At 44.4% G+C, this 23,156-nt stretch overlaps 1 protein-coding gene across 1 annotated transcript in view; it reads left to right on the forward strand.

Moving 5' to 3' along the window:
* LOC136377229 (delta-sarcoglycan-like) overlaps positions 1-23,156 on the forward strand; it is a 100,947-nt gene that overhangs the window by 69,191 nt on the left and 8,600 nt on the right. The window contains exon 3 of the mRNA XM_066343709.1: positions 22,527-22,650. Coding sequence (XP_066199806.1) covers positions 22,527-22,650 — 124 coding nt within the window. The remainder of the gene's footprint in view (positions 1-22,526; positions 22,651-23,156) is intronic.

Here is a 23,156-nt window from a genome sequence, read left to right on the forward strand (position 1 = left end):
AGAGACAGAAAGAGAAAGGATGGAGGGGGAGAAAGAAGAGTTTGGAGGGACACAGAAAGGAGAGAATAAGAGAAATCAGAGACAATGAGTGAGAAAAGGGGGAGAATGAGGGCAAGAGGAAAGAAAGGAGAGACAGAATAACAGAGAAAAAGAGAAATGGTATTAGAACATGGATTGAAAGGGAGAGAGTGAAGATAGGGGACAGATAAGAAAGTAAAGTGTGAGGAGAGATAGAAGGGAGAGTAAAAGGGAGAGAGGAAGGGGTCAAGAGAAAATGAGAAAGAGAGAAAGCAGAGATAGGAAGGAGAGAGGTAAAAAGGATGGAAAAGTTGAAAGGAGAAAGCAGAGAGATAGGAAGGGAAGAGAGACAGAGAGGGAGAGTAGATATAGAAGGAAGGAGAGTAAGAGTGAGAAAGAGGAGAGAGAAAAGTGGAAGGAGAAAGAAATAGGAAAAGGAGATAGCAAGACATGAGAGTAAGAGGGAGAAGGGAAGGAAACAAAGAAGAGAGAGGGGAGACAGAGGAAAAGGACAAGGGGAGAGAGAATGCAGAAAGGGACAGAAGAGAAATGAGAGTAAGAGGGAGAATTGATGGAGAGAGTAGAAAGGAAGGAAACAGATAGGAAGGGGGAGAGGGCAGTGCGGAGAAGAAGAAAGGATAGAAATGACAGACAGGAGAGGGAGACAGAAAGAAAATAGAAAGTGAGGAGTGAGACAGTAAGAGATGGGGAAAGGGAGAAAAGAAAGAATGGAGGGGGGAAGGAAAGAAAGGATAAGAGGAAGACAGAGGAGAGACAGAAAAAAGAGGAATGAGACAGACATTGTGGAGAGAGAGTAGAGAGGATGGAGAGAGTAACAGGAGAGAGAGAGGAGGAGGAAGGATGGGAGAGGAAGAAGAAAGAGACAGAGAGAAACAGGAGGAAGGAAAGGAGGAAGAAACAGAGAAAGACTAACAGGGAGAGAGAGAAAGGAGAGACAGAGAGGTTAGCTAGGAAGAAGGGGGAGGGGGAGAGAGGAAGGAGAGCCAGAAGAGAGTGGGGGAGACTTGCCTGGTTCTGCTCTCCAAGCCAAGCTGTGCAGCACCAAGGGTTCCGATGTTAAAACCAGACTGCACTGGCCCTGGCCGGTTGGCTCAGCGGTAGAGCTTCGGCCTGGCGTGCAGGAGTCCCAGGTTCGATTCCCGGCTAGGGCACAGAGGAGAAGTGCCCATCTGCTTCTCCACCCCTCCCTCTCTCCTTCCTCTCTGTCTCTCTCCTCCCCTCCCGCAGCCAAGGCTCCATTGGAGCAAAGTTGGCCCGGGCGCTGAGGATGGCTCCATGGCCTCTGCCTCAGGCACTAGAATGGCTCTGGTTGCAACGAGCAACGCCCCGGATGGGCAGAGCATCGCCCCCTGGTGGGCATGCTGGGTGGATCCTGGTTGGGCACATGCGGGAGTCTGTCTGACTGCCTCCCCATTTCCAACTTTAGAAAAATACAAAAAAAAAAAAAAAAAAAAAAAAACCACAAAAACCAGACTGCACTGAGTTCAAATCCGACTTTTTCTACTACCTAAGTTTATACAGGTGTCTTGAGTTCTGTGTCCTTTCTCTCTAAGTAGGCACAACAGGGACAGTCATCAAATGTCTTAGACACTGCTCATTACATTCTCAGCACTGACTGCAATGTCTTGTACAAGCTACCCTTCCATGAATCTCTACGTAAGACACCATTCATAGTCAACACTTTATTTATCCAGGTAAGAGCAGACAGGGTAATGTCCACAAATCAGACCATTTTCTCATCAGTTCTTTAAGACACACAATGTCAATAACACCCAAGTTCTTTCTGTGATTCAAAAGGTGACTAAATTCTTGACAGAAGTTGACTAGACAAGGTTCGAATATCAGTGTTTCTAGGTATATGCTAGAAAAATCAATTCTTAAACACACTGGAAAGAATACAAACTATTAAGTTACACGTAGGTGGGAATTCTATGTCTGTGGCTTACCTGTGTGCTGCATAAGATAAGCTTTCTTTTTCTCCCACTTTCTTCAAGTATAAAATGAGAATACTATTATGAATATTGTATATTATTTTGTATAATTTACCCACCACACTGGCAAACAGGGAGCCTAATTAGTGTTTTTTCCTTGATAAATTACCTTCCATTTTTTATAGAAGTTTCCTTCCAGTATGAACTATAAAAAGCAGTTTGAGGAGGTAACACGCAAAAGGTTATCTCTTTATCTCATGAACATTACGTTTATTGACTCCATCAATAATGATAATGTAGCCAACATCTTCGAATTTTCAAAATGTGCCCAGGCACTAACATGGTCTTACATCCCCTGTCTCATTTAATCTTCCCCAAACCCCACGTGGCAGCACTCCTGTCTTCCTCATAGAGCACATGGCTACGGCTACGTCCAAGCTTGGGGGGGGGGGGGGGGTTCAGGACCAAAACAAAAACACAGAGAAACGCTTCACCGCTCCACTGCCATCCCCAGTCGGCTCTGAAACCCACGGTGAGGGAAGCAGTCTTAGCACCAAGGTCCATAGATTCTCCTGTGCTCAGAAACCACAGTAGTTAATGGTCTCTCTGCCCCCCCCCCAATTCCTTACTAACATAATAGCCCACTCAGTCAATAATAAAATTAATTAATTAACTAAAAAAGAAAAGACTGCCTAATTAATTCAGTGTATTTTTCTACCTAGGGCGATGTAGCATCTCTTTTTCAATTAAAAAAAAAAGACCACTCAGGATAGGCTTTTTCTAAGACATGGTACCACTTTACAGGCTTGGCACTGGGGGTGGTCCACCAGTATTTCATGAGCAGACCCCAGCTAAGGCTCTGTGAAGTAGTGAGGGACACTTTCCTCTGGCTAGTCGTTGGCGAGCCAACAGCAAGCCCATCAGTTGCCACAAAGCATTATGTTTTAATGACACAGTGCACAGCAACGACATGACTTCGTCCCCGGCGACCCCAGATTCAGCCACCTTAACAAATGAGCTCCAATGTCAGCGGGCTTGCAGAGACCCCTTTGACAACAGATTTGTACCATAAGTGTTAGCAATTACCTGATGATTAATGTCATCTAACCCAGGGAACTCCACTGCAGTGAGGTTCGAGATTTATCAGTAAACGTGATAATGATCATCTTTTATCTGTTACATCAGTAATTAATGTAGTTGAGGAAGGGAACCTTTGAAACCTTGTATAAACAAGACTTATCCCCACTGGCATAGATTACAGCCATATGTCACCATTCAGAAGGTAACTGGTACATTTCATTAGAGAGTAATTGAAAAGCTGATTTATTTTAATGCCTTGTAATAAATAATCTTGATAAACACTATTGTTAGCACAGATCTCTGTACCATGTAGACAATTTGCTTTACATCAAAATACAATATGTACTCTATATCATCCCTGGATTTTTCTGTGCTGTTGTCACTTACCTTGTTGTGACTGACTGTAAGTAAAGAATAACATTATTGCACACTCTGACTATCCGAGACCTTTGTCCTTCTGGCTTTACCGTCCCAGCGATTTGCGTTGCCACAAGACCCCGGTTTATTCTCTGTCCCTCTCATGCACATCTCCCACCCGTATGAACAGAAGTGTTTCTAACAGCGGCTTCAAGCAGAAGTGCTACCGAGCTCTGTGCGCTGTCACTCTGGCTGAGTGGGAGGGTACCCAGAGGCTCGGGAGACAGCAAGCGCTCACTGAGGATGACAAGTAGCACTGTTACCACCACCACCATCATCATTACCATCTCTAGCTTCCTAATCCGACTTCTGAGGGAGACACCCTGAGTCCCAGGGTGAGCTTTTCTTTAAATCCCATGGGGAACGCAGGGGAAGAATGCACAAGGAATTTTTATCTCCATTTCCACGTCTTACGGGGTAAATTAAACAAGCTTGTGAAAATAAACAGAGACGTGAGCAATGTCCTCAGCACCAGTCACAGACTCGGCTCCTCTGCTCTGCACACAGAGATGAGGAGCCAGATACCCCAAGGCTGTCTACGGACTGCAATGAAATCTTGCCTTTAACAGGGAACCATTCATCAAAACAGTAGCAGCAGAGAAGTGAGTTCCGTGATTCTTTTTTCCACATCTCTTCAATCAAGCCAAGTTTGAGAGCTTTTCCCCTCCTACCTTCACAACTGTATCATGGTAGAATAGTCCAGACCTGTACTAAGCACTGTACAAACATCACTTTATACGGCAACTATTAGAATCGTCACCTTCGCTTTCTAGACAAGGCTCAGGGAAGGTGAGCATCTGAGATCACACAGGTACCGAGTGGGAGGTCCGCCCCTGGATTCTGTGTTTACCTCTTGAACTAGGACACATGACACCATAGGACAACCCTGATGCGTTTTCCTGGGGAAGTTTCTGCCTAAAGATTTTAAGGGAGACATCAAGTAATTTAACCAATGATACATTCAATTACTGTTTTCCCCTTAAATCCCACGGGGAAACCATACAGGGGTATTGCCTGCTGCCAAACACAAAATCTTGGAGCTGAGTACAGGAAACTGCACAGAGACACTGGCCGTTTAGGGGTCCTGCGCCCCAGAGGGACAGTCATCTCCTGGGACAGGTGAGGGTTCAGTGGGAAGTCCTGAGAAGGCAACTTTGAAGCCAGACAGCCCCGGACACCTGTGTCTCACCTCTGTGACTCAGTGAGCGGAGGCCGTGGGCAGATCGTGCCACCTTACTGCACCTCACCCGTTCTGCTCAATAGGGACTCTGCCAAAGACCGTGGAGCACGCCCTAAAGATTCCCTGCACCGGGGCCATGTCCAGAAACATATAGGATGCTCAGTACAAAGTGATCGTTATTGTTCAACGTTCACAAATCGCTCTCAAAACATGCCCTCCGCTTCATTCAGCTGCCAGCTTACCGTCCCGAGCCCGAGATGGAACCGGGGGCCTCTCTGTCCATGTGGCTTTCAGACACTACTTCAGACTTCCCGTGTCCCTCCTTTAACTAAGAGAGGACCCTGAAATGGGTGGTGAACACTTGCAAAATGTGTACTAACCAAATTAATTGCAGAATACATATTAACCAATTGTTTATTTCACAGCTAGACCAAAACTACACATTTTCAATTAAGATCAAACAGAAACCAGTTACTTTTAAGTGAATCTATTTACATTATCTAAAATGTCTTTCAACACAAGGTGCTCCCTCAGTTGTTTTTAAATATTACTTTTTCCCCAAGAGCCCTAAAACCTAGTCCTGTTCCTCGACCATTTGCTCATGACCGTAAACAGAGGCGGTTTTAGGGTCCCATTATAAAATGTGGGTGCTGCAGCAAGAGCTGCGGTGGGCACGGGCATGCTGACGTACCCCCCTTGCTGCGAGGCTTGGCCTTGACACCCCAAGCCTCACTCTCCCTGTTTGTAAGTGGGCATCATTAGCAGTAAGAGTGCTAATAACAGAACGACTGGAATTGTTTTACCATCACAGTGCCTAGAACATATACGTTGGTGAGGTTGCAATGACTTTTTTATTAAAGAGCTTTTATAAAACTCAACTTGAATGAAGTATAATTATTCATATGTGAGATATTAATTTCCACCTTTCAGCCTTCTGAAAGCGATGTGGCTTACCTGTTTTGGTACTCACTGGCAGAAACTCCTAGGCAACACATACACACGTGCCGGGGATGTTGTAGGATGTCCACCGAGGGTCACATGGAGGATGGAGAGAGAAGAGCATGACCTCTTGCATTGCAATCGTAAGGCAGACAATACTGTCCGTTTCTAGTCATCTTCCACAATCTGTAAGGATGCCGATGCTAGGCTGGGAGAGGCGCCTTCTCAACTGCTGACCCTCTCGCTGTATAAAGGCGAGTGGGTCCCCATGGCCACACAGCAACCTAGTGGCAAGCCTGGTAGTAAGAATCCACTCTGCGTCCATGCTCCTTCTGCTATAATACACTGTCCCCCGGGGCTGAACTGACTTCCAGTTTAGATCAAAGCCAGTGATTTCATTTAAAGGGAGCTATCGAACATGTGTGAATTTCTTAATTTTCATTCTTTATTAAAATCGACAGCCTAGCTCTCTGTCACACGTGGAGGTTAGTTGCACGGGTCATTAGACGTCTGAGGCCTTTAGATCTTATTGGGAAGGCAGGAGAGCTACTGCTGTCATTACCGAGTGCCGGGAATGTGGAAATGTACATCCTTTCTTTGATATTCAAATCAATTATTTAGTTGCTTTCTCAGTTGAGAAAGACTCTCGGTGTGAGGAATGTAATGGTTTGGAGATGCCAGGACCCAGGGTGGACCAGAGAGAGAGCTCCTCTGGAAGGTGCCACCATCACATCTGCAGTTTCATAGGCAGGCAGTCACCTCGGAAGCCCCCCGTTCTGAGAAACACGATCTGCTACAGAACCCAAGCTTCTGGCACTGTTTGGGAGCCCACGTTAGACTACAAAGGGCCAATATTTGTGATCAGTGTTTAACTCTGGCAAAAGGAACTGACAGATGCAGAGAGAATATGTCAAGATTTTCCCCATTCAAAGTCATTGGCATTTTAGCAAATCTCATAATAGTCCAAACACATTTTTCTGGAGGAAGACTGAACTTCAATCACTAGCCTCTGAACATTTTGGAATAAAATTACCCTTGGCAGTCCAGCTCTTTGCAGTCTGTCACGTGGCCCATGGACTCACCAGGATGCTTCTGGATGGTGAAATGTTAAGGAAGGCAGAAGAAACTGGGGTGGGGGGAGGGAGAATTCTTGTTCTCACCACAGATTGAGAGGGTCTGAATGGGTGGGACAGAATTTTTATCTGGGTGAATACAGTAATAAAAACTCACCCACACATTGTAGGTACTCAACGACGGTTTCACCGACATTGCCATGCTCTAGCTTCCTAACAGTCTTGTAAGGAAGGTAGAGTTATCCCTGTGGAACATGAGAAACAGCTGAGCCTCAATGGGGCTTGTCCACTTTGCCAGGGTCAGACGTCCAGCAGGCCAAAGGGCCTGACCTCAAAGTCCTGGCGCTGAAGCTCCATCTGTAAACCACTGTCCTACACGCCCTCCCAAGAAATGCAGACTAAAGTTTTAAGAGGGGGAAACTGCAGCCCTAGATGCACAAATAGAGAATGAGGTAGTTACTAGCAAAATGAGCCACACACTGAGGGACATATTTTTTTCTTTTTGGTATAAACTCAGTATGATGAGGTAACGCTAATGTGACTGCCAATTCTAATGCAGTTAGACTACAGTAATAAATTGTCTAGCATCATAGCAGGAAGGTAAGGGGAAGAAAGGGAAGAGTGTTTTATGGCCCTGGACCTTACTCAGACATAACAAGAACACTGGATTCCATGCTAGGCAGCAAAGTGTGAGAGGCACGTCCATTCAACCAATATTCATTGATTACCTAGGCACCATCCTTGATGCTGGACATAAATCCAGTGAAATTCCTGCCCTTACCAACCTTATTCTAGAGGAAGAAAAAGGTTATAACAAGTAAAGCTACAAAAAATGACACTCTGTGTGCAGTGGCGTGAAAGAACGTCACTGAGTGACAGAAGGGGTGGTCAGGGAAGGTCTCCCTGAAGAGGCGGCTAGTGAAAGTTGAAGAAGGTGAAGGGGACAGACACACAGAGAGGACGGTTAGGGGCTGGGGCAGGGGGACCTGCCATCTGCTGCAGCAAGATGACCAGGAGGGTCGCTCGAGACGTCTCACTGAAGGGTCTGTTGAAGACCCTCTTCCGCCTGGACAAAGGACACTTTCGGGATAACCGAGTTGCGTGTTATAAAAAGAAATGCTTGTCTTTATAAATGAGAAGTGCTAACCTGTGGAAATTCCGGGTGACAGAGCAGGTTACAGGATGGGATCGCCACCCATTATGTAGAACTACTTTTCCACAGTCAGAACTAGGGAATGCGTGCGAACTAGGGATCAGCAGGCCACGGTTTGGTCTACAACTCGGTAGGCACATGGTCTACACTCGACTCCACAACATTTAACCTCTCGAAACCTCCACTGCCTCTTTTTTCCAGTGGTGCTGGTAGTGGCTCTCAAATGGGACAATATACAGGAGAAGCACCACCGTGCAGGGCGTATCACGTGAACTCACTGAGGGGATGTGAATCTCAACCTGTATCCCGCACTTGACACTGGGCCTCCGTTTGAGGCTCCTGAGGTTCCTCTGAATCGGACCACGTGACAGCCTAACTCAGAAATACAGGCTGAGCCGCAAAGGCGGCAGGGAAACATGGTCAGAGGGAGCACTGTGAATTTCCAAGCTGAAAACTAAACGGGCCCCCGTGGTTGACGTGACGGCAGCCAGCACTGTGCTCTGAAAAGTGTCACCATCAAAATCTCACCATGCCTTCACAGTAGCCCAGCACATTGAAACGAATCAGGATCTTCAAAATGGCTGTTGGCTGATTAGTATTTATCAAAAAACACAACCAAAATAGGGTGCTTTTCTGGAAAGAGGAATTCAACTTGGAGCTCTTGAAGATTCTACAAGAGCTAATGAACTTCCAATCAGTGAAAAGTTGTTTGAGAAATATACACACTCTTTTGAATAGAGTCCCATGGATAGACTAGGGGTTTATATACACGGTATCATAAGATCAGCAACCCAAAAATGCAAGTGACCCAGGTGGTACAATGAACCTACAGAGTAGAAACTGCGGGTCTTTTTATCAAGTGCATTAACTTAGCTCCTGGGGTCACAGCTTGGGTTACTTTTCCCCCAGAAGCCATATCACAACCATTCCATTCCCATCACTGACATGAAAGGGCTCCATATTAAAAATGGTGTATCTGCTACTCACAACGATCTGCTAAGTCAGTCTAAGTCAGTGATTTTCAACCGTCACCATATAAACACATGTTAAACAGTTTTGAAGCCCTGGAATTCTGGTTTGATTTGCATGCGATGTGACCCACGCTTTGAAAGCTCCCCATGTGATTCTGACTGAACGGAAATTCCCCAGCCCTGGGCCTCAGCCAATCCAAGGACTCCCTAAAAGCAACTACTTCTGTTGACTAAAGCGCCACCAACTTGACAGACCCTCCCGCCAGTGTCTCTCTCAATTGAAATCCTTTCTATCACAACTTGATCTAATTCCTGTTTTTTCTCAGACATAGAACACACACAGCCACGCTCAGTGTCGGTGCTGGTGCGAACTGGCCCTTTCCTAGGGAGGGCTGTGCTAGCCCTCTGTTTCAGTTACCACATCTATTACCTGGCTTTTATGATGTGTTGAAGGTCGCTCCCCAAGGTAATAAAAGCCATTGTATTGTCTCCCTTCTCTGAGGATGGGCACAAAATATGATCTAAAAGCTTGTCTGGGTTTGGAAGTGATTAATGTAGATTCTTACGATGAAGGAAATGAACCTGGGCAATCTGGATAAGTAATCACTGTTTCAACAAAAACAATTTCCAAAAAAAAAAAAAAAAATGAGCTTGAAACAAAGAGAACAAACTGATAATGCCAACAGCAAATAAATTATCCTCTGAGTTTCAGAAACAGACCTGGAAATAGCATTTTAAGTTTCCTGTTTTTTGGGTTTTTTTTTTTATTCTTGACACTTCGAGTAGAAGTGAGGAGGAAGGGGACATCACTGCCATCCTGTGTTTCCCAGGGACTGGAAGTGGCATCTGAGCAGAGGAGGAGAGGTTTCAAGTGAGTGCAGCAATGTGCCAGGGAACCATGATCATCACCCCGAGCTGCCAATCAACCTAGTCTCTCCCTGTCCACAGTTCTCCCTGCCCTGGTCCCTGGGCCACACGGGAGCTGTTGGATCACCTCAGAGGGCAGCCGAGTCTGGGCACTGTGGAATCCTGGTCAGGATTTTGCTTTGTCTCTGGTTATAGTGAACCAGCGTTCACCCTGGTAGGATGCCACCTCCACTGGGACTGGGCTGAGACCACCATTTCTCAGCAGCCCAGACACTCTAGAGGCAGCTGACACTCCAGACTGATTAGGTTTGCGAAGGCTTTTTTTGAGGCTGTCTCTACAGACTGTCACTAACTCAGCCACAGAGGAAGATGCTGCCAGCCGCAATCAGATGTACCGCACACCTCTCTAGCTCTAGCCCTGCATACCCGCATTGCTACTGGACGTTCCGGACAACTCCCGTTCGATGTATTTAAAACCCCACTCACAACTGTCTGCTGTGCTCTGTAAGTGTTCCACATACACTCTTCCTGTCTCAGTGGCTGGCCCACTCAGTACACCAGTCATAAAACTCAGAGTGCTGGAGATCATTTCTAACTAATTCCATCACCAAGTGCAAGTCCCCGCCTTCTCCCACCTGGATAACCACAGGCTCCGAGTCCTCTCCTTGCAGTCCTCATGCCCCTTCTTGTCCACTGTCTACTCTGGGGCCAGATATGTACATTTATAGAAGGTTACTATTTTTTTTTTTTGTATTTTTCCGAAGCTGGAAACGGGGAGGTAGTCAGACAGACTCCCGCATGCGCCCAACCAGGATCCACCCAGCACGCCCACCAGGGGGCGATGCTCTGCCCATCCGGGGCATCGCTCTGCCGCAATCAGAGCCACTCTAGCGCCTGAGGCAGAGGCCACAGAGCCATCCTCAGCGCCCTGGCAAACTTTGCTCCAGTGGAGCCTCGGCTGCGGGAGGGGACGAGAGAGAGAGAGGAAGGAGAGGGGGAGGGGTGGAGATGCAGATGGGCGCTTCCCCTGTGTGCCCTGACCGGGAATCGAACCCGGGACTTCTGCACGCCAGGCCGACACTCTACCACTGAGCCAACCGGCCAGGGCTAGGAGGTTACTATTATACATACACATATCCTGTTGGTTGTATATATCTAGATAACTCTAACACTGTGTGTGTGTGTGTGTGTGTGTGTGTGTGTGTGTGTGTGTGTGTGTGTAGATTTATAATAAAGAATTGGTTCACCTGATAATGGAGGCAGAGAAGTCCCAACATCTGCAGTTAGCAAGCTGGAGATCCAGAGAGCTGGTGGTATAAGTTCTCATCTGAGAGCAGAAGACCAGTGTCCCAGCTCAGATGCCTAGGCAAGCTGAGTCCCCCTCACTCAGCTTTTTGTTGTGTTCAGGTTTAAAACTGATTGGAAGAGGCCAACCCCCATGAGAGAAAGTGATTTGCTTTACTGAGCCCACTGATTTTAGTATTGCTGTCACCCAGGAACACCCTCAAAGAGACACCCAGAGTCATGCTGGACCAAATGCCTGGGCTCCCTGTGTCCCAGTCAAGTTGACACATAAAATTAACCATCACAATAATCTTTCCAACATGGACATCAGCTCATGTTGTCATCCTTTTATGCCCCTATACCCCCACTCCACTTAAAATCTTTTATTGTCTCACCATATTCTGCAAGGCCATGCCTGACCGATCTCTTACCTCTTCCCATTAACACCACAGTCTCTATGGACTTTTCTTTCGATTATTTTTAAGCCACAAAACTATTTTTCTCCTAAAAGTCTTTGGGTGTGCTGCTCCCTCTAGTTAGGACACTCGTCTTTCACCAGACTCACGCCTCCCTATCCTTAAGATGTCATCGTAAGCCTTCTCAGACCCCAACTCTTCTCACCCCCACCCCACACACACTTCATCAAGGATTCCTCGTCACCGTAAACCAAACAGTGCTCAACATGGCTCGTCCATAGCAGCACATCAACTCACTAGGGCAAGGATTAGGTCTATACTGTTTACAGCTATAACCCCAGCATTTTGCATATAATAGGAATTCAACAAATGTCCAAATAAATGAGCCACTTCCTAATGACTCCACCAGACTGGGATAGAGGCCACTTTTCTATCCCCTGAGGTCTAGTATAATAAATGTATATTAAATAAACCAGCAAGCTTTCCACTGGGAAAGAAGGGTTGATTCAAAAGAGTGTTTTGTCATGATCTGGTTTGCCTTTTGTGAAAGCGAACTTCAAAATGGCTTTGCTCTTGAGGACAGACTATCACTGCATTTCTGAAAGAAGTGGCTTTCAAATGACAATACCCAGCCCATTCCTTAAATCTTCAGAGCAGAACCCTAAGAAGACTCTGCTTAGATTTTCCAACTCATTATTTAAAAACAGATAGATCTCTAAAAATTCAGCAGCTCCATTCATAAAAATTAAACAGCGACCACATATGTGGGGAGCACAAATTTCAAAGTAACCCTTGTTTGACTTAAAAGCAGATCCACCATAATTAGAAAAAAAAAAGCCCACGTTTCTCCTTCTTGTAGGTGCTTATTTCAGTCAGTTCCTATTTTGGAAGTTGAAACTGATTCCACGGAGTGCTGTGTTTAAGCCAAAGCCGCCATTTACAGCAGGATGACACAGTAGCGTGGATTTGGATAGGATCAACCTAGCTAAGCCGGCACTACATTCCCAGAAAGTTCCTTCTCGGCGTTAGCCTGGGGTCGGAAGGTGCATGTGAAACCACAGCTGTATTCCTGGTACACTGGAAGGTGGGGTCAGGGCACCAGGCACCACACAGATTACCTATCTGCTCACCTGGTTAGTGTGGGGCAGCCTCGGCCGCTCACTCCTTGGGCTACCTACCATCGGGGCCTCCTTCAGCTTCTCCAGCTCCTGGGCCGGGCACCTTCTTAGTTCCATGAGGAAGGGCATGACTTTCCCTCCACTGAACCAGAGACTTAGAAGTGGTAAGAGACTGTCACAGTACCAGTTCATCATGAGAGGGTTCCAGCGCCTCGTCACCTCCCTCCCCTCACCTCCCGTCCATCTTCTCTTCCGGAATGCCTGTCGGCTGACACCGGGCTCCAGCCTCAGACACAAAGACAACAGCCTTCTGGAGACCGGGTACCTGGCTCCCGCTGTGGACGAGGTCTAATTCCTATCATGTATCTATCGCTATGGTACTCCTACAGGGTCTCCTCTTCTAATTGCACCTTGACAAACTTTCAGAGCCATTTTTAGCTTATTGGCAGCCCTTCAGCCAGATCTGGATCTCAGGAAGTTGGTGTATCCATGGTTTAAAATAATAAAAAATGATCACGTTGCCACCCTTGAAAGTTGCAGCAATTACACTGTACAATTTCAAAATTAATTTTTTTTGAAAAAGCAAAAATGTGGGTCTCTAGTACAGCAACATGGTATACTCTATCTACCCTGATCAGTTGTTTTGGTTGAAAACTAAAACAGAAAAAGAAGCAAGGCAGCCAGTTTAGACACATGGGACTCAGTAGAGAAAAAATATAACAAGTTCATTTACTGTGAGTACAGGAACCAAAGGAGGAATTTAAAGAGCAAAAAATAAAAAAGATGACTAACATGTTAGAAAATAAGCCAGTTTCTAGAAATGAGAATATCATCTCAAAAACTACAATGCCAATGTATGTGATAAGAAATAGATAAAAACAAGAATATGTGAACATGAAAGTCTATCTGAAGAATCATGGCGACAGCAGGGAGGCAGAGTGACAGGAATACTGGAGTGGGAATGTCCAACCCAAGTTTCATTCTGAATGAGGGGAGAGAGAAGGAAGCAGAAACAATTTTCAAAGACGCAGCAGCTGAGTATCGCCCAGAAGTGATGAAAGACACAAAACTACAAATTTAGAGTCAAAAAAAAAAATTCAGCTAAATAAAATGAAATCCACATCTAGGGATATCAAAATGACACTGCAAACCATCAAAGATAAAAAGCAGCAGGAGAGAAAAGAACCAAATAGAAATTCTAGAATTGGAAGTTTAACTGACAGCTGACTTCTTAACCACAAACAGTGAGAACCAGAATACAGAGAAGTAGTATCTTCAATTCCTCAGAGATAGTGACAGCACAGTTGTTTATCAGCCAACATTCTTTAAACAATGAACAGCAAATTAAAGATTTATTTCCAGAAAAACAAAACCGGGAATTTGCCCCAGCAAACCTCACTAAAAGAAAATATCAGGACTTTTCTTGATGTTATAAAAAAAAGGGGGAAAGTTTAAGATTAACAGAAGGAATAAGTGAAGAAAAGTGGGAAATACATGAATATATGTAAATTGACTTTGAATGTAGATGGTAATCTTGCTGGATCAAAGAACACAGTACCGAAGTACACAACAGTAGCACATAAATCAAGAATAGTCCGTTTGGACTGTTAGATTTGAAAAGAAAATCCATTAAAGACTCAATATTGTTAAGATATCAACTCTTCCTAAAATTGATCTGTGAGTTCAACACAATCCCCAAAACCCCAACAGGCTTTTAAGATAGATGTGGAAAAGGAAAGGGTCTAGGGAATTACTGGGTTGTAGAAAAGATGTGTCTTTAAAAAGAGTGTTTAGGCAGCGTGTAAGATGGTCCCCAACGATCCTTGCCCTCTCTCTCCTTGATGTGGGCTGGATGTGGTAACTTGACTCTACATAAATAATACATGAAATAAGTGATGGGATGTCACTTATGAGACTGGATTATATAAAGACTATGGCTTCTAGAAGGAAATATAGGAGACCATTTTTGTGGCCATGGGGTAGGCAATGGTTTGTTACAGAACGCACGAAAGTGCTACACATAAAATGCAATGATAAATTAAAAACTACCATAGGGGAGAAAAGGGTAAACAGATGACTTGTGATGGATAGGTTTATTAGCTTGATTGGGATATTAAGGTATTTCACAGTGTATACATATATCAAAATGTCACATTATATACCTTAAATATATACATATATATAATATGTATTTGTCAGTGGAATAAAAATATCTGTGCATTTCACTGTATATAAATTAGACCTCAATAAAAAGTCATCTGAACTAAAAATCTAGTTATATGACAGACACACCTAACATGTAATACATAGAATGGCTGATATTTAAATGTATGTCTCCAAGGAGAATACTGACAAAAACAGAGGAACAACAACTATAGTTAGAGGCAAAATGGATTTTAAGACAAAAAAAAAAATTAAATAAGAAGGATCACTATCCCTAGATAAGAAAGATGAAGTAGGCCCTGGCCAGTTGGCTCAGTGGTGGAGTGTCGGCCTGGCGTGCGGGAGTCCCGGGTTTGATTCCCGGCCAGGGCACACAAGGAGAAGCACCCATCTGCTTCTCCACCCCTTCCTCTCTGTCTCTCTTCCCCTCCCACGGCCAGGGCTCCACTGGAGCACAGTTTGCCCGGGCGCTGAGGATGGCTCTGTGGCCTCTGCCTCAGGCGCTAGAGTGGCTCTGATTGCGGCAGAGCGATGCCCCAGATGGGCAGAGCATCGCCCCCTGGTGGGCATGCTGGGTGGATCCCAGTCGGGGGCATGCGGGAGTCTGTCTGGCTGCCTCCCTGTTTCCAACTTCAGAAAAATACAAAAAAAAAAAAAAAAAAGAAAGATGAAGTAACTCTAAACTGGGATGTATTTAATAATATACCTCTTTTAGTAACTGATAGATCAAACCAAATATATATGTATATGTATATGTATATGTGTATATATATGTATATATATACACACACACATATATTTGAAGAGAACAATTAAATATTTTGAATTAATAGATATATATGAAATATAGCACCTACAGAAGAACACACATTCTTTTCAAATGCCATGCATATTTATAAAAATTGACACATACTGGGCCAAAGAGCTAATGTCAATTTTTAAAGAATTGATTTTATACATAACACATTATAAAAAGCCTTGCCAACAAATTTAAACCTTTAAATAAAATGGAAAGATACCAACAAAAAGATAATTTACAGAAACCAATCTGAGAAGAAACACGAAATCTATAACTGTTTTTAAAAGTGGGAATAAGATGTTTTTCCATGCACAGAGGGTTTATCGATGAGTTTAAATTTACAGGGAAAAATGATTATAATCTGTCATATAAAATTCCAGAATATAGATGAGCAATAACCCTGACAAAGATCTTATAAGGAAATTACAGGATGAAGCCAATTATGAACACAGGTGCAAAATCCTTAAAAAATTAACAAATATTTTCAGAAATATATAGAAAAGATTATACTTAATGACAATGGGTTAGTGTCAAATAAATCACAGGAGTGGATTATCATTGGTAAATTACTTTAGTTCACCACATGAAGGTGAAACATATTACCTAAATATATGCATGAATAACAAAAATAGTACTTGATTAAATCCACATTAATGAATGATGAAATCTCTTAGCAAAATAAGAATCAGAGATAACTCATCTTAATAAAAAGTATTTGAGAAAAATAACTAGAATAAAAAATCATACTTAATTGTAAATTGTTCAATGTTTTCCCTTTAAAGTCATGAAACAAAGATTGTCATTTCCTTACTTCTAGTCAGCACAGCATTGGACAGTTTGAGGCAATACAGTATAAAAAGAAAAAGAAATAAAAAGTATAATAAAAAGATATAAAACTGGCCCTGGCTGGTTGCTCAGTGGTAGAGCCTAGGCCCAGCATGTGGAGGTCCCGGGTTTGATTCCCAGCAAGGGCACACAGGAGAGGCGCCCATCTGCTTCTCCACCCCTCCCCTTCTCCTTCCTTCCTCTCTGTCTCTCTCTTCCCCTCCCGCAGCCAAGGCTCCATTGGAGCAAAGTTGGCCCAGGCGCTGAGGACGGCTCCATGGCCTCAACCTCAGGTGCTAGAATGGTTCGGGATGCAATGGAGCAATACCCCAGAGGGGCCGAGCATCGCCCCCTAGTGGGCATGCTGGGTGGATCCTGGTCGGGCGCATTTGGGAGTCTGACTGCCTCCCTGCTTCTAACTTTGGAAAAAATACAAAAAAAAAAAAAAAGATATAAAACTGTCATAAATTCATTAGTACCTACAAAGAAAACCTAAAACAACCTGTGAACATCTTAGGAAAAAATAAGATAATGTACCTAAGCGTCACCTAAAAGATCAATGTACGAAATAATTGGACATAAATACAAAAGGAAAAATAGGGGTGAAAGAAATGCATATTTTTTTTACTAAAATACCATTTTCAATAGCCACAAAAGATAGGCTGCATACCCATATCGAGAAAATTATTCAACTTCACAACAAAGGAAACACAACTAAATAGAGACAGATGCGATGTTCATGGAATGAACAAAAATGCAATCAGGATTCCAAAAGGGCTCTTTTGTAAACCTTAGATTCATTCTAAAATGTATGTGGGAGACCAAGAATAGCTAGGGCATTGTTGAGAACAAGGTAAGATGACTTGCCTGATGAAATACCATAGAAAGAATGTTAAAGCTGTAATAAGCAAGCTAAAATAATGAACTGTTGTCACAGGGACAGACCAATAAAATAATGAAACAGACCAGAACTCCCTGAAAGAGACTCACAGGTGTGCGACAGTATGATTTGTGACAGAACTAAATATGGGCTTTTCACAAAGGATGTCGAGATCATTGACCCGCATCTGTTCTGATTCTGGTTCTCCAGACCGTACACAAAACTCAAAACCCAGTGAATTAGAAACTTAATGCAAAAGCAAAAAAAAAAAAAAAAAATTTAAATATAGAATAAATTTATGATCTCCTTGTAGGGAATGATTGTTCAGATTAGACACAAAACGCATAAATCCAAGAAGAAATGATCATGAGTTTTTGGACATTACAGTGTGAAACTTTATTTGCTCAAAGATGCTAAGCAAAGGGTGAAAAGACAAATCACAGACTCAAAAAAGAAACCATCAATCCAGAGAACTACTAAATAATCATTTTTCAGAATAAAGTGTTACTAAATATAATTTGCACACACAGACAACAAAAGTAATTCCAATAGGCAAAAGGCATTTCACGGAAGAATCCGGAATGGCTTATAAACAGATGAAAAGATGCTTAACTTCACTAATCTAGAAGTGCCAATTTGACAGACAGTAGTGTCCCATGTCATATTAAACAGTATCAGAGCTAGCAAGGAAGTATAATAGAATGACCAGAATCTACACACCACCAGTGGGAAAGTATCTAATAAAGCTGCAGCTATGCATATCCTAGAAGCTAGCAATCCCACTCCTCACATATGTGTCCTAAAGAGAATTTACAAATGGACACCAGCATCCATGGATGAGGATTTGTGTGGATGGAGTTTGTAGAACAAACACCTGTGACCCACCCAAATGTCCAACAGAAAGATGGACAAACAAACCATGATGTAAGCAAATACCAGGGAAATTGTATATGTTGATGCACCTCAGGAACGGAATGTTGGGAGGAAATTTAAGTCACTAAGGAATACCTAAGTGGAATTATTCTGTGTGTAAAGTCAAAAACATGTGATAGCAAACAATATCTTGTTTAAGGAGGCAAACATGTAGTAATCTTATAAAGAAAAACAAACAAAAAACAACCAGGAAACCTAACATCCGTAATAGTAGTAATGCTCGAGAGAAGGAAAATGGGTGGGGTTAGGAAGAGGACCTCAGGACATTATTAAAAAGATAAAAACTTTTCTTTCTTCAAAAGGATGCTGAGTATACAAGATTCATTGCATTGCCATTCTTTATGCCATATTTATATTTTTAGAGATGTTAATATGCATCAAACCCCAAAATTGAATGATTCAGAATAAAATTGAGTTTTTTCATCAGGAAAGAGATCAAGAGGTTCTGACAGCAGTCAGCTGGATTAGGGCAGCAGCTGCCCCTGGAGAGGGAGCATCTCCATCACTGGCCACACATCATTGTACAAAGACTGTTGTCCTTACAGCTTCTTAGGGGGTCGTTCATCTACATCACCTGTCTAGCCTTTGTGTGCACCTGAGACCGTGGGCAGTGGTTCCCACAGTGCGGCCCCCGCACGAGCTCCAGCATCACCCGGTGACGCGTCACAGTGCAGGTGTTCAGGCGCCACCCTGGACCCGTGACATCCAACTCTGGGGCTGGAGCCCAGCAATCTGCTCTAACAAGCGATCCGTGGCATTCTGATACATTTGGGAACCATTGCTCCCTATCTGTGGCATGCTGATACATTTGGGAACCATTGCTCCCTATCCGTGGCATGCTGATACATTTGGGAACCATTGCTCCCTATCCGTGGCATGCTGATACATTTGGGAACCATTGCTCCCTATCCGTGGCATGCTGATACATTTGGGAACCATTGCTCCCTATCCGTGGCATGCTGATACATTTGGGAACCATTGCTCCCGAGGACACAGCCCCGCCCGCGGACCTCCCTGCCAGGCCATTCTCCCATTCTGGGTCTTTCTCCTGATGGAAGCCGTGTTTGTTTCCAAGAGCCAGCGGGACTCCCCATCGCCAGCCGTGGGAAGGAAGCCGCCTTTCCCTTTTTCCTCGCTCAGTGCCCAGTAAGCCATTGTGTGGTGTGGCTGGTCATCTGTGGTCGGAAATTGACTGGCGTAGCAGCAGGAGTGCCTTGTCGGCTCTCTGCCCGCCCCACGGGGCTCCTGCAGGAGCCTTCATCACAATGGCAACATCAGCATGTGAGCAAACTTTAAAATGCCCAACAGCACAGGACCCTAAGACGGGCTGTGAAACGGAGAGTCAGTTACTTTTTTGTCACTGCTGCCTGGAAACTGCCCTGTCCACCTTACTGGAGCCTTTCACAGTGGGAGACAGTTGTGGCCCAGATCCCTCGCTCAGCAGGCTGGTTCTTCGGAGACAGAGAGGGAACAGGAGCGGCCCTTTCTGACCCCACTCTGGCCTTGGGGCTCTCCTGCTGATCTCAGAAACCACGGGAGGCGAGCGAGAGTAAAGCGAATTCTAACACCAGCCTGACATGCCCGGCCGGCGCTCCGCCTGGTACACCTCTTTTTCCGGGCTCTGTATTTGTTTTCTATAAAGTTCTTTCTTCCCCACAACTGTCTCTTTGTGTGAGTTGTCCACTTGGAATGTTGTTTAACACATGTGAACACATTCACCATTGGCTGAATTTGATATCACCGACATCCACTGTTTAAATAGGTTAGGAGAATACTGTATACAAGGGCAAATTCCATGAAGGAAGAGGTGTCATTTAATTATAAACACCAGCATGAAGACATGATAGACAGGAGAGAAGTTCAGTTCTTTAGTGTAGTAGTGGCCGGCACACTCACTTTCGTGTCTACTAAACGTGAATTTGAACCTGGCCTTTGCCCTTTTACTAGATGCGTAACCCAGAGCAAGTCACTGACCCTGGGGTCCTTGTTTGTACAGTCTGGGTCACCGGAACAGCGTGAGTATTATTTGACTTATATAGAGCAGTTTGCACAGGGTCCGTCGCCTCGTAAGTGCTCACTAAAACACAGCTGACGTTTGTGGCAAGATATAGAACTAACAAAGTAGATCAGACCAAGTTCTCAATGGCCGAATAAACTCAGAAGTTCAGAATAAACTCAGAAGTTCAGAATAAACTCAGAAGTTCAGATCTTGTCTAGGGAACTTGTGAAGGTCTTGGTAAGAAGAGTGACGTATTCAAAACTTCCTTTAGGGAGACATCCCTGTGTGTGAAGTGCAGTGGAGAAGAGGAAAGCTTAGAGACAGACCTTGTGAGGCAGTTGAGACGATTCAGGTTGGAGATGAATTAGTAGACTGACTATGGAGAAGTCGGGAGTGGGGACAGAGAAGGGGACAAAGGTGGCATGGGGACTGGCACCTGGGGAAGGTGGGTGACGGCCGTGCCATTGAGAAGAGTCTGAACAAAGTTGGCGGTGAGCAGGCGATGTTATCAGAAGGGAAAATTATGCCAGAAGGGGAAAGGTATCAATGTTGGTGAAAACAGAAGACATTAGAAAATGTAGGATAAACTGTGCTAAGCCAGTCAGGCCAGACAGGAAAGAAACCAAGAAAATGGTGCAAAACCATCTTCATATTTCACCAGTGCAAGGGGGTCAAGAGCAGAGGCTCAAGGGAGTTGGATTTAGTGACAGAGCAGGGCTGCTCTGCACTGATGTCCCTCCCTGTGGCTCTAGTAACAAGACCCCCACTAGTGCTGACATTAGAGTAAGAAACACCACACGCCAATGAAGTCAACTGTCGTTAGAAGCAGAACCACACCTTGACCAGCACCAACTTGGTGACATCTTGTGAGGAGGAGAAGGTGGGACTCTGGGGATTTCTGCCACACACAGAGAGGGCAGGTCAGAACAGAAAGAATGAGGTACAGAAAAGTTCAAGCCTGTCCTTTTATGAGCACTGGACCTGTGGTCCCTCTTTATGATTCTGGCCGAGTCGCCGTAGGGGAATACAGAAATCAGTGGAGGAGGCTGCTTGCCTGGACGTGACCCTCTGATCCCAGACCGGCCGTGGGGGAGCCCTCTCTGTTGGCACCTGAGGAAGGAGGCTTGAGACCTCAGTGGTGACATCAAACCGGTCAGCTTCATCTTCCTGCCACCTGCTGAAGCCCAGGAGGGGTTGCCCTAAGCGTCAGGAGGGGTGCAGGCGGAAAAGGGAGTCAGCAGTGGGCAGAGAGGGTGAGGTGTCTGAAAGTTAGGAGAACAGAAATAAAGTACAGGAAAATTGGTCTGAATCAGAGCCGTTTGAGAGCCACGCTGAGGCCCCGGCTTCCTAAATTGGGACACTTCCTCTGTGACAGAGAGAAGACTTTCATTCGTTTGTATCTGGTAATAATATAAAAAATGTGGACTGTTCAGTGGATGGGTAATATTTTTCTCTTTGAATGAATTAGGGAAAAATCTTTCTAAGTTAGATGAGCCTCTATTTTGCCAGAATGATTAACCTAGAGTATGGCTAATTCTCCTTCTCTCAACTTATTTTTTAATTTACACATATAAAATTAACTCTTTCGGGGGTGTGGTTATGTGAGTGTCCACAGACTCAGAGAGAGATGTAACCACCGTTGCAAACAAGATGCAGGACAGTTCTGTCACCAGAAAGGAAAAGCGTCTCCTCATGCTGTCTCTTTGCCGTCAAACCACTTCTCTTCTCTGAGCCCCAGCAGCTACTGACTATTCTGAATTTTCTCTTGACAACTGCCTATTTGAGGAAGGCCTGAGATTTCTTTATGATTTGCTGCTATTATAACAATAGTAACAGCAGTAAGCATAAGAGGCAGTATCTATTACTCATTGCCAACGTGCCAAGCACCATCTGAAGCATGTTATAGATAAGGAAACAGATGCTTTGTGAAATGTGGGGAAGGGGAGGGAAGGGCAGACAGACAGACTTGCCCAAGGTCTCAGAGGGGCTGCCCTGTGGCTGTGGCTTGAATCCAGGTGTTTCTAACCCCGCCTACCTGAAAGACAAAGAGAACAGGACAAAGGAGAAGGAATTCTGAGCAGCCTGAGGAAGCTCAGCTTAGACCCGGGGTTGCCTTACGGTAAGAATGAACAAGACCTCTGTAAGAACTGGGCTAATTTTAGAAAGGAAGCCGTCACTGACTGGGTGTAAGAGCAGAAGAAGCCAGCCCCTCGAACTCCTTCCTTACAGCGCTTGTGATACGCGGTGAGGGGAAAGCCCAGATATGTTCTCCTTTATCGACTTGACCAGCTTTGTGACACAAAAGCTAGGAAAATGTCCTGCTCAAATACCAAAGTGTCATTTCAGTGCTCTGAGAAGCAAACTTCTTCTTAAATTTTCCACAATAAATAAATAAATAAATAAATAAATAAATAAATACTGAAATGGGATCTTTAATCTTAGTCTTGTATATATTTCAGGTTGGAGTCCCCAACCCGGTCTCTGGTGATGGAGGCCCCAAAAGGAGTAGAAATAAATGCAGAAGCCGGCAATATGGAAGCCACGTGCAGAACAGAACTGAGACTGGAGTCCAAAGATGGAGAGGTAGGGGGTGAGAAGGACAGGCGTCCAGACAGACACATCTGCAACAAGCTAAGCTTTCCCTAAACCGGTTTTTTCCTCCCTTTGCCACTGAAGTTGATCCTACACTGTAACAACAGAAGGAGCTGAACAGATGTGTCCAACAGGACAAGAACAAGCCAAACCCACAACACGTAAAAGTTATGACTTCTTATTTGTAAGGTGCTGAGATCATAGCATGGATTGCAAGTACAGAATAATACACATGGCCATTCAAAGATGAACGCTATTTCCAAATTCTGTCACTTGTCACCTAAAAATAAGATTTAGGTAGCTGGCAAATTAAGCTATATATCACACACATCTGGCTAAAGATGAACTTAAGTGACTTGTAGTAAATTTTTAAACTTTTATGTTGCGTGTTTCTACTTTGAGCACAGAGAGGCACTTCTAACAGCTGTCCCAAATCAAAACAGGCCAAAACTTCAATGAACTAGATAGCAAGACGGTGACAGACTGTGAATAGTATT

This window comes from Saccopteryx leptura, chromosome 6, assembly GCF_036850995.1.
Source record: "Saccopteryx leptura isolate mSacLep1 chromosome 6, mSacLep1_pri_phased_curated, whole genome shotgun sequence".
In the NCBI taxonomy this organism is placed as follows: domain Eukaryota; kingdom Metazoa; phylum Chordata; class Mammalia; order Chiroptera; family Emballonuridae; genus Saccopteryx; species Saccopteryx leptura.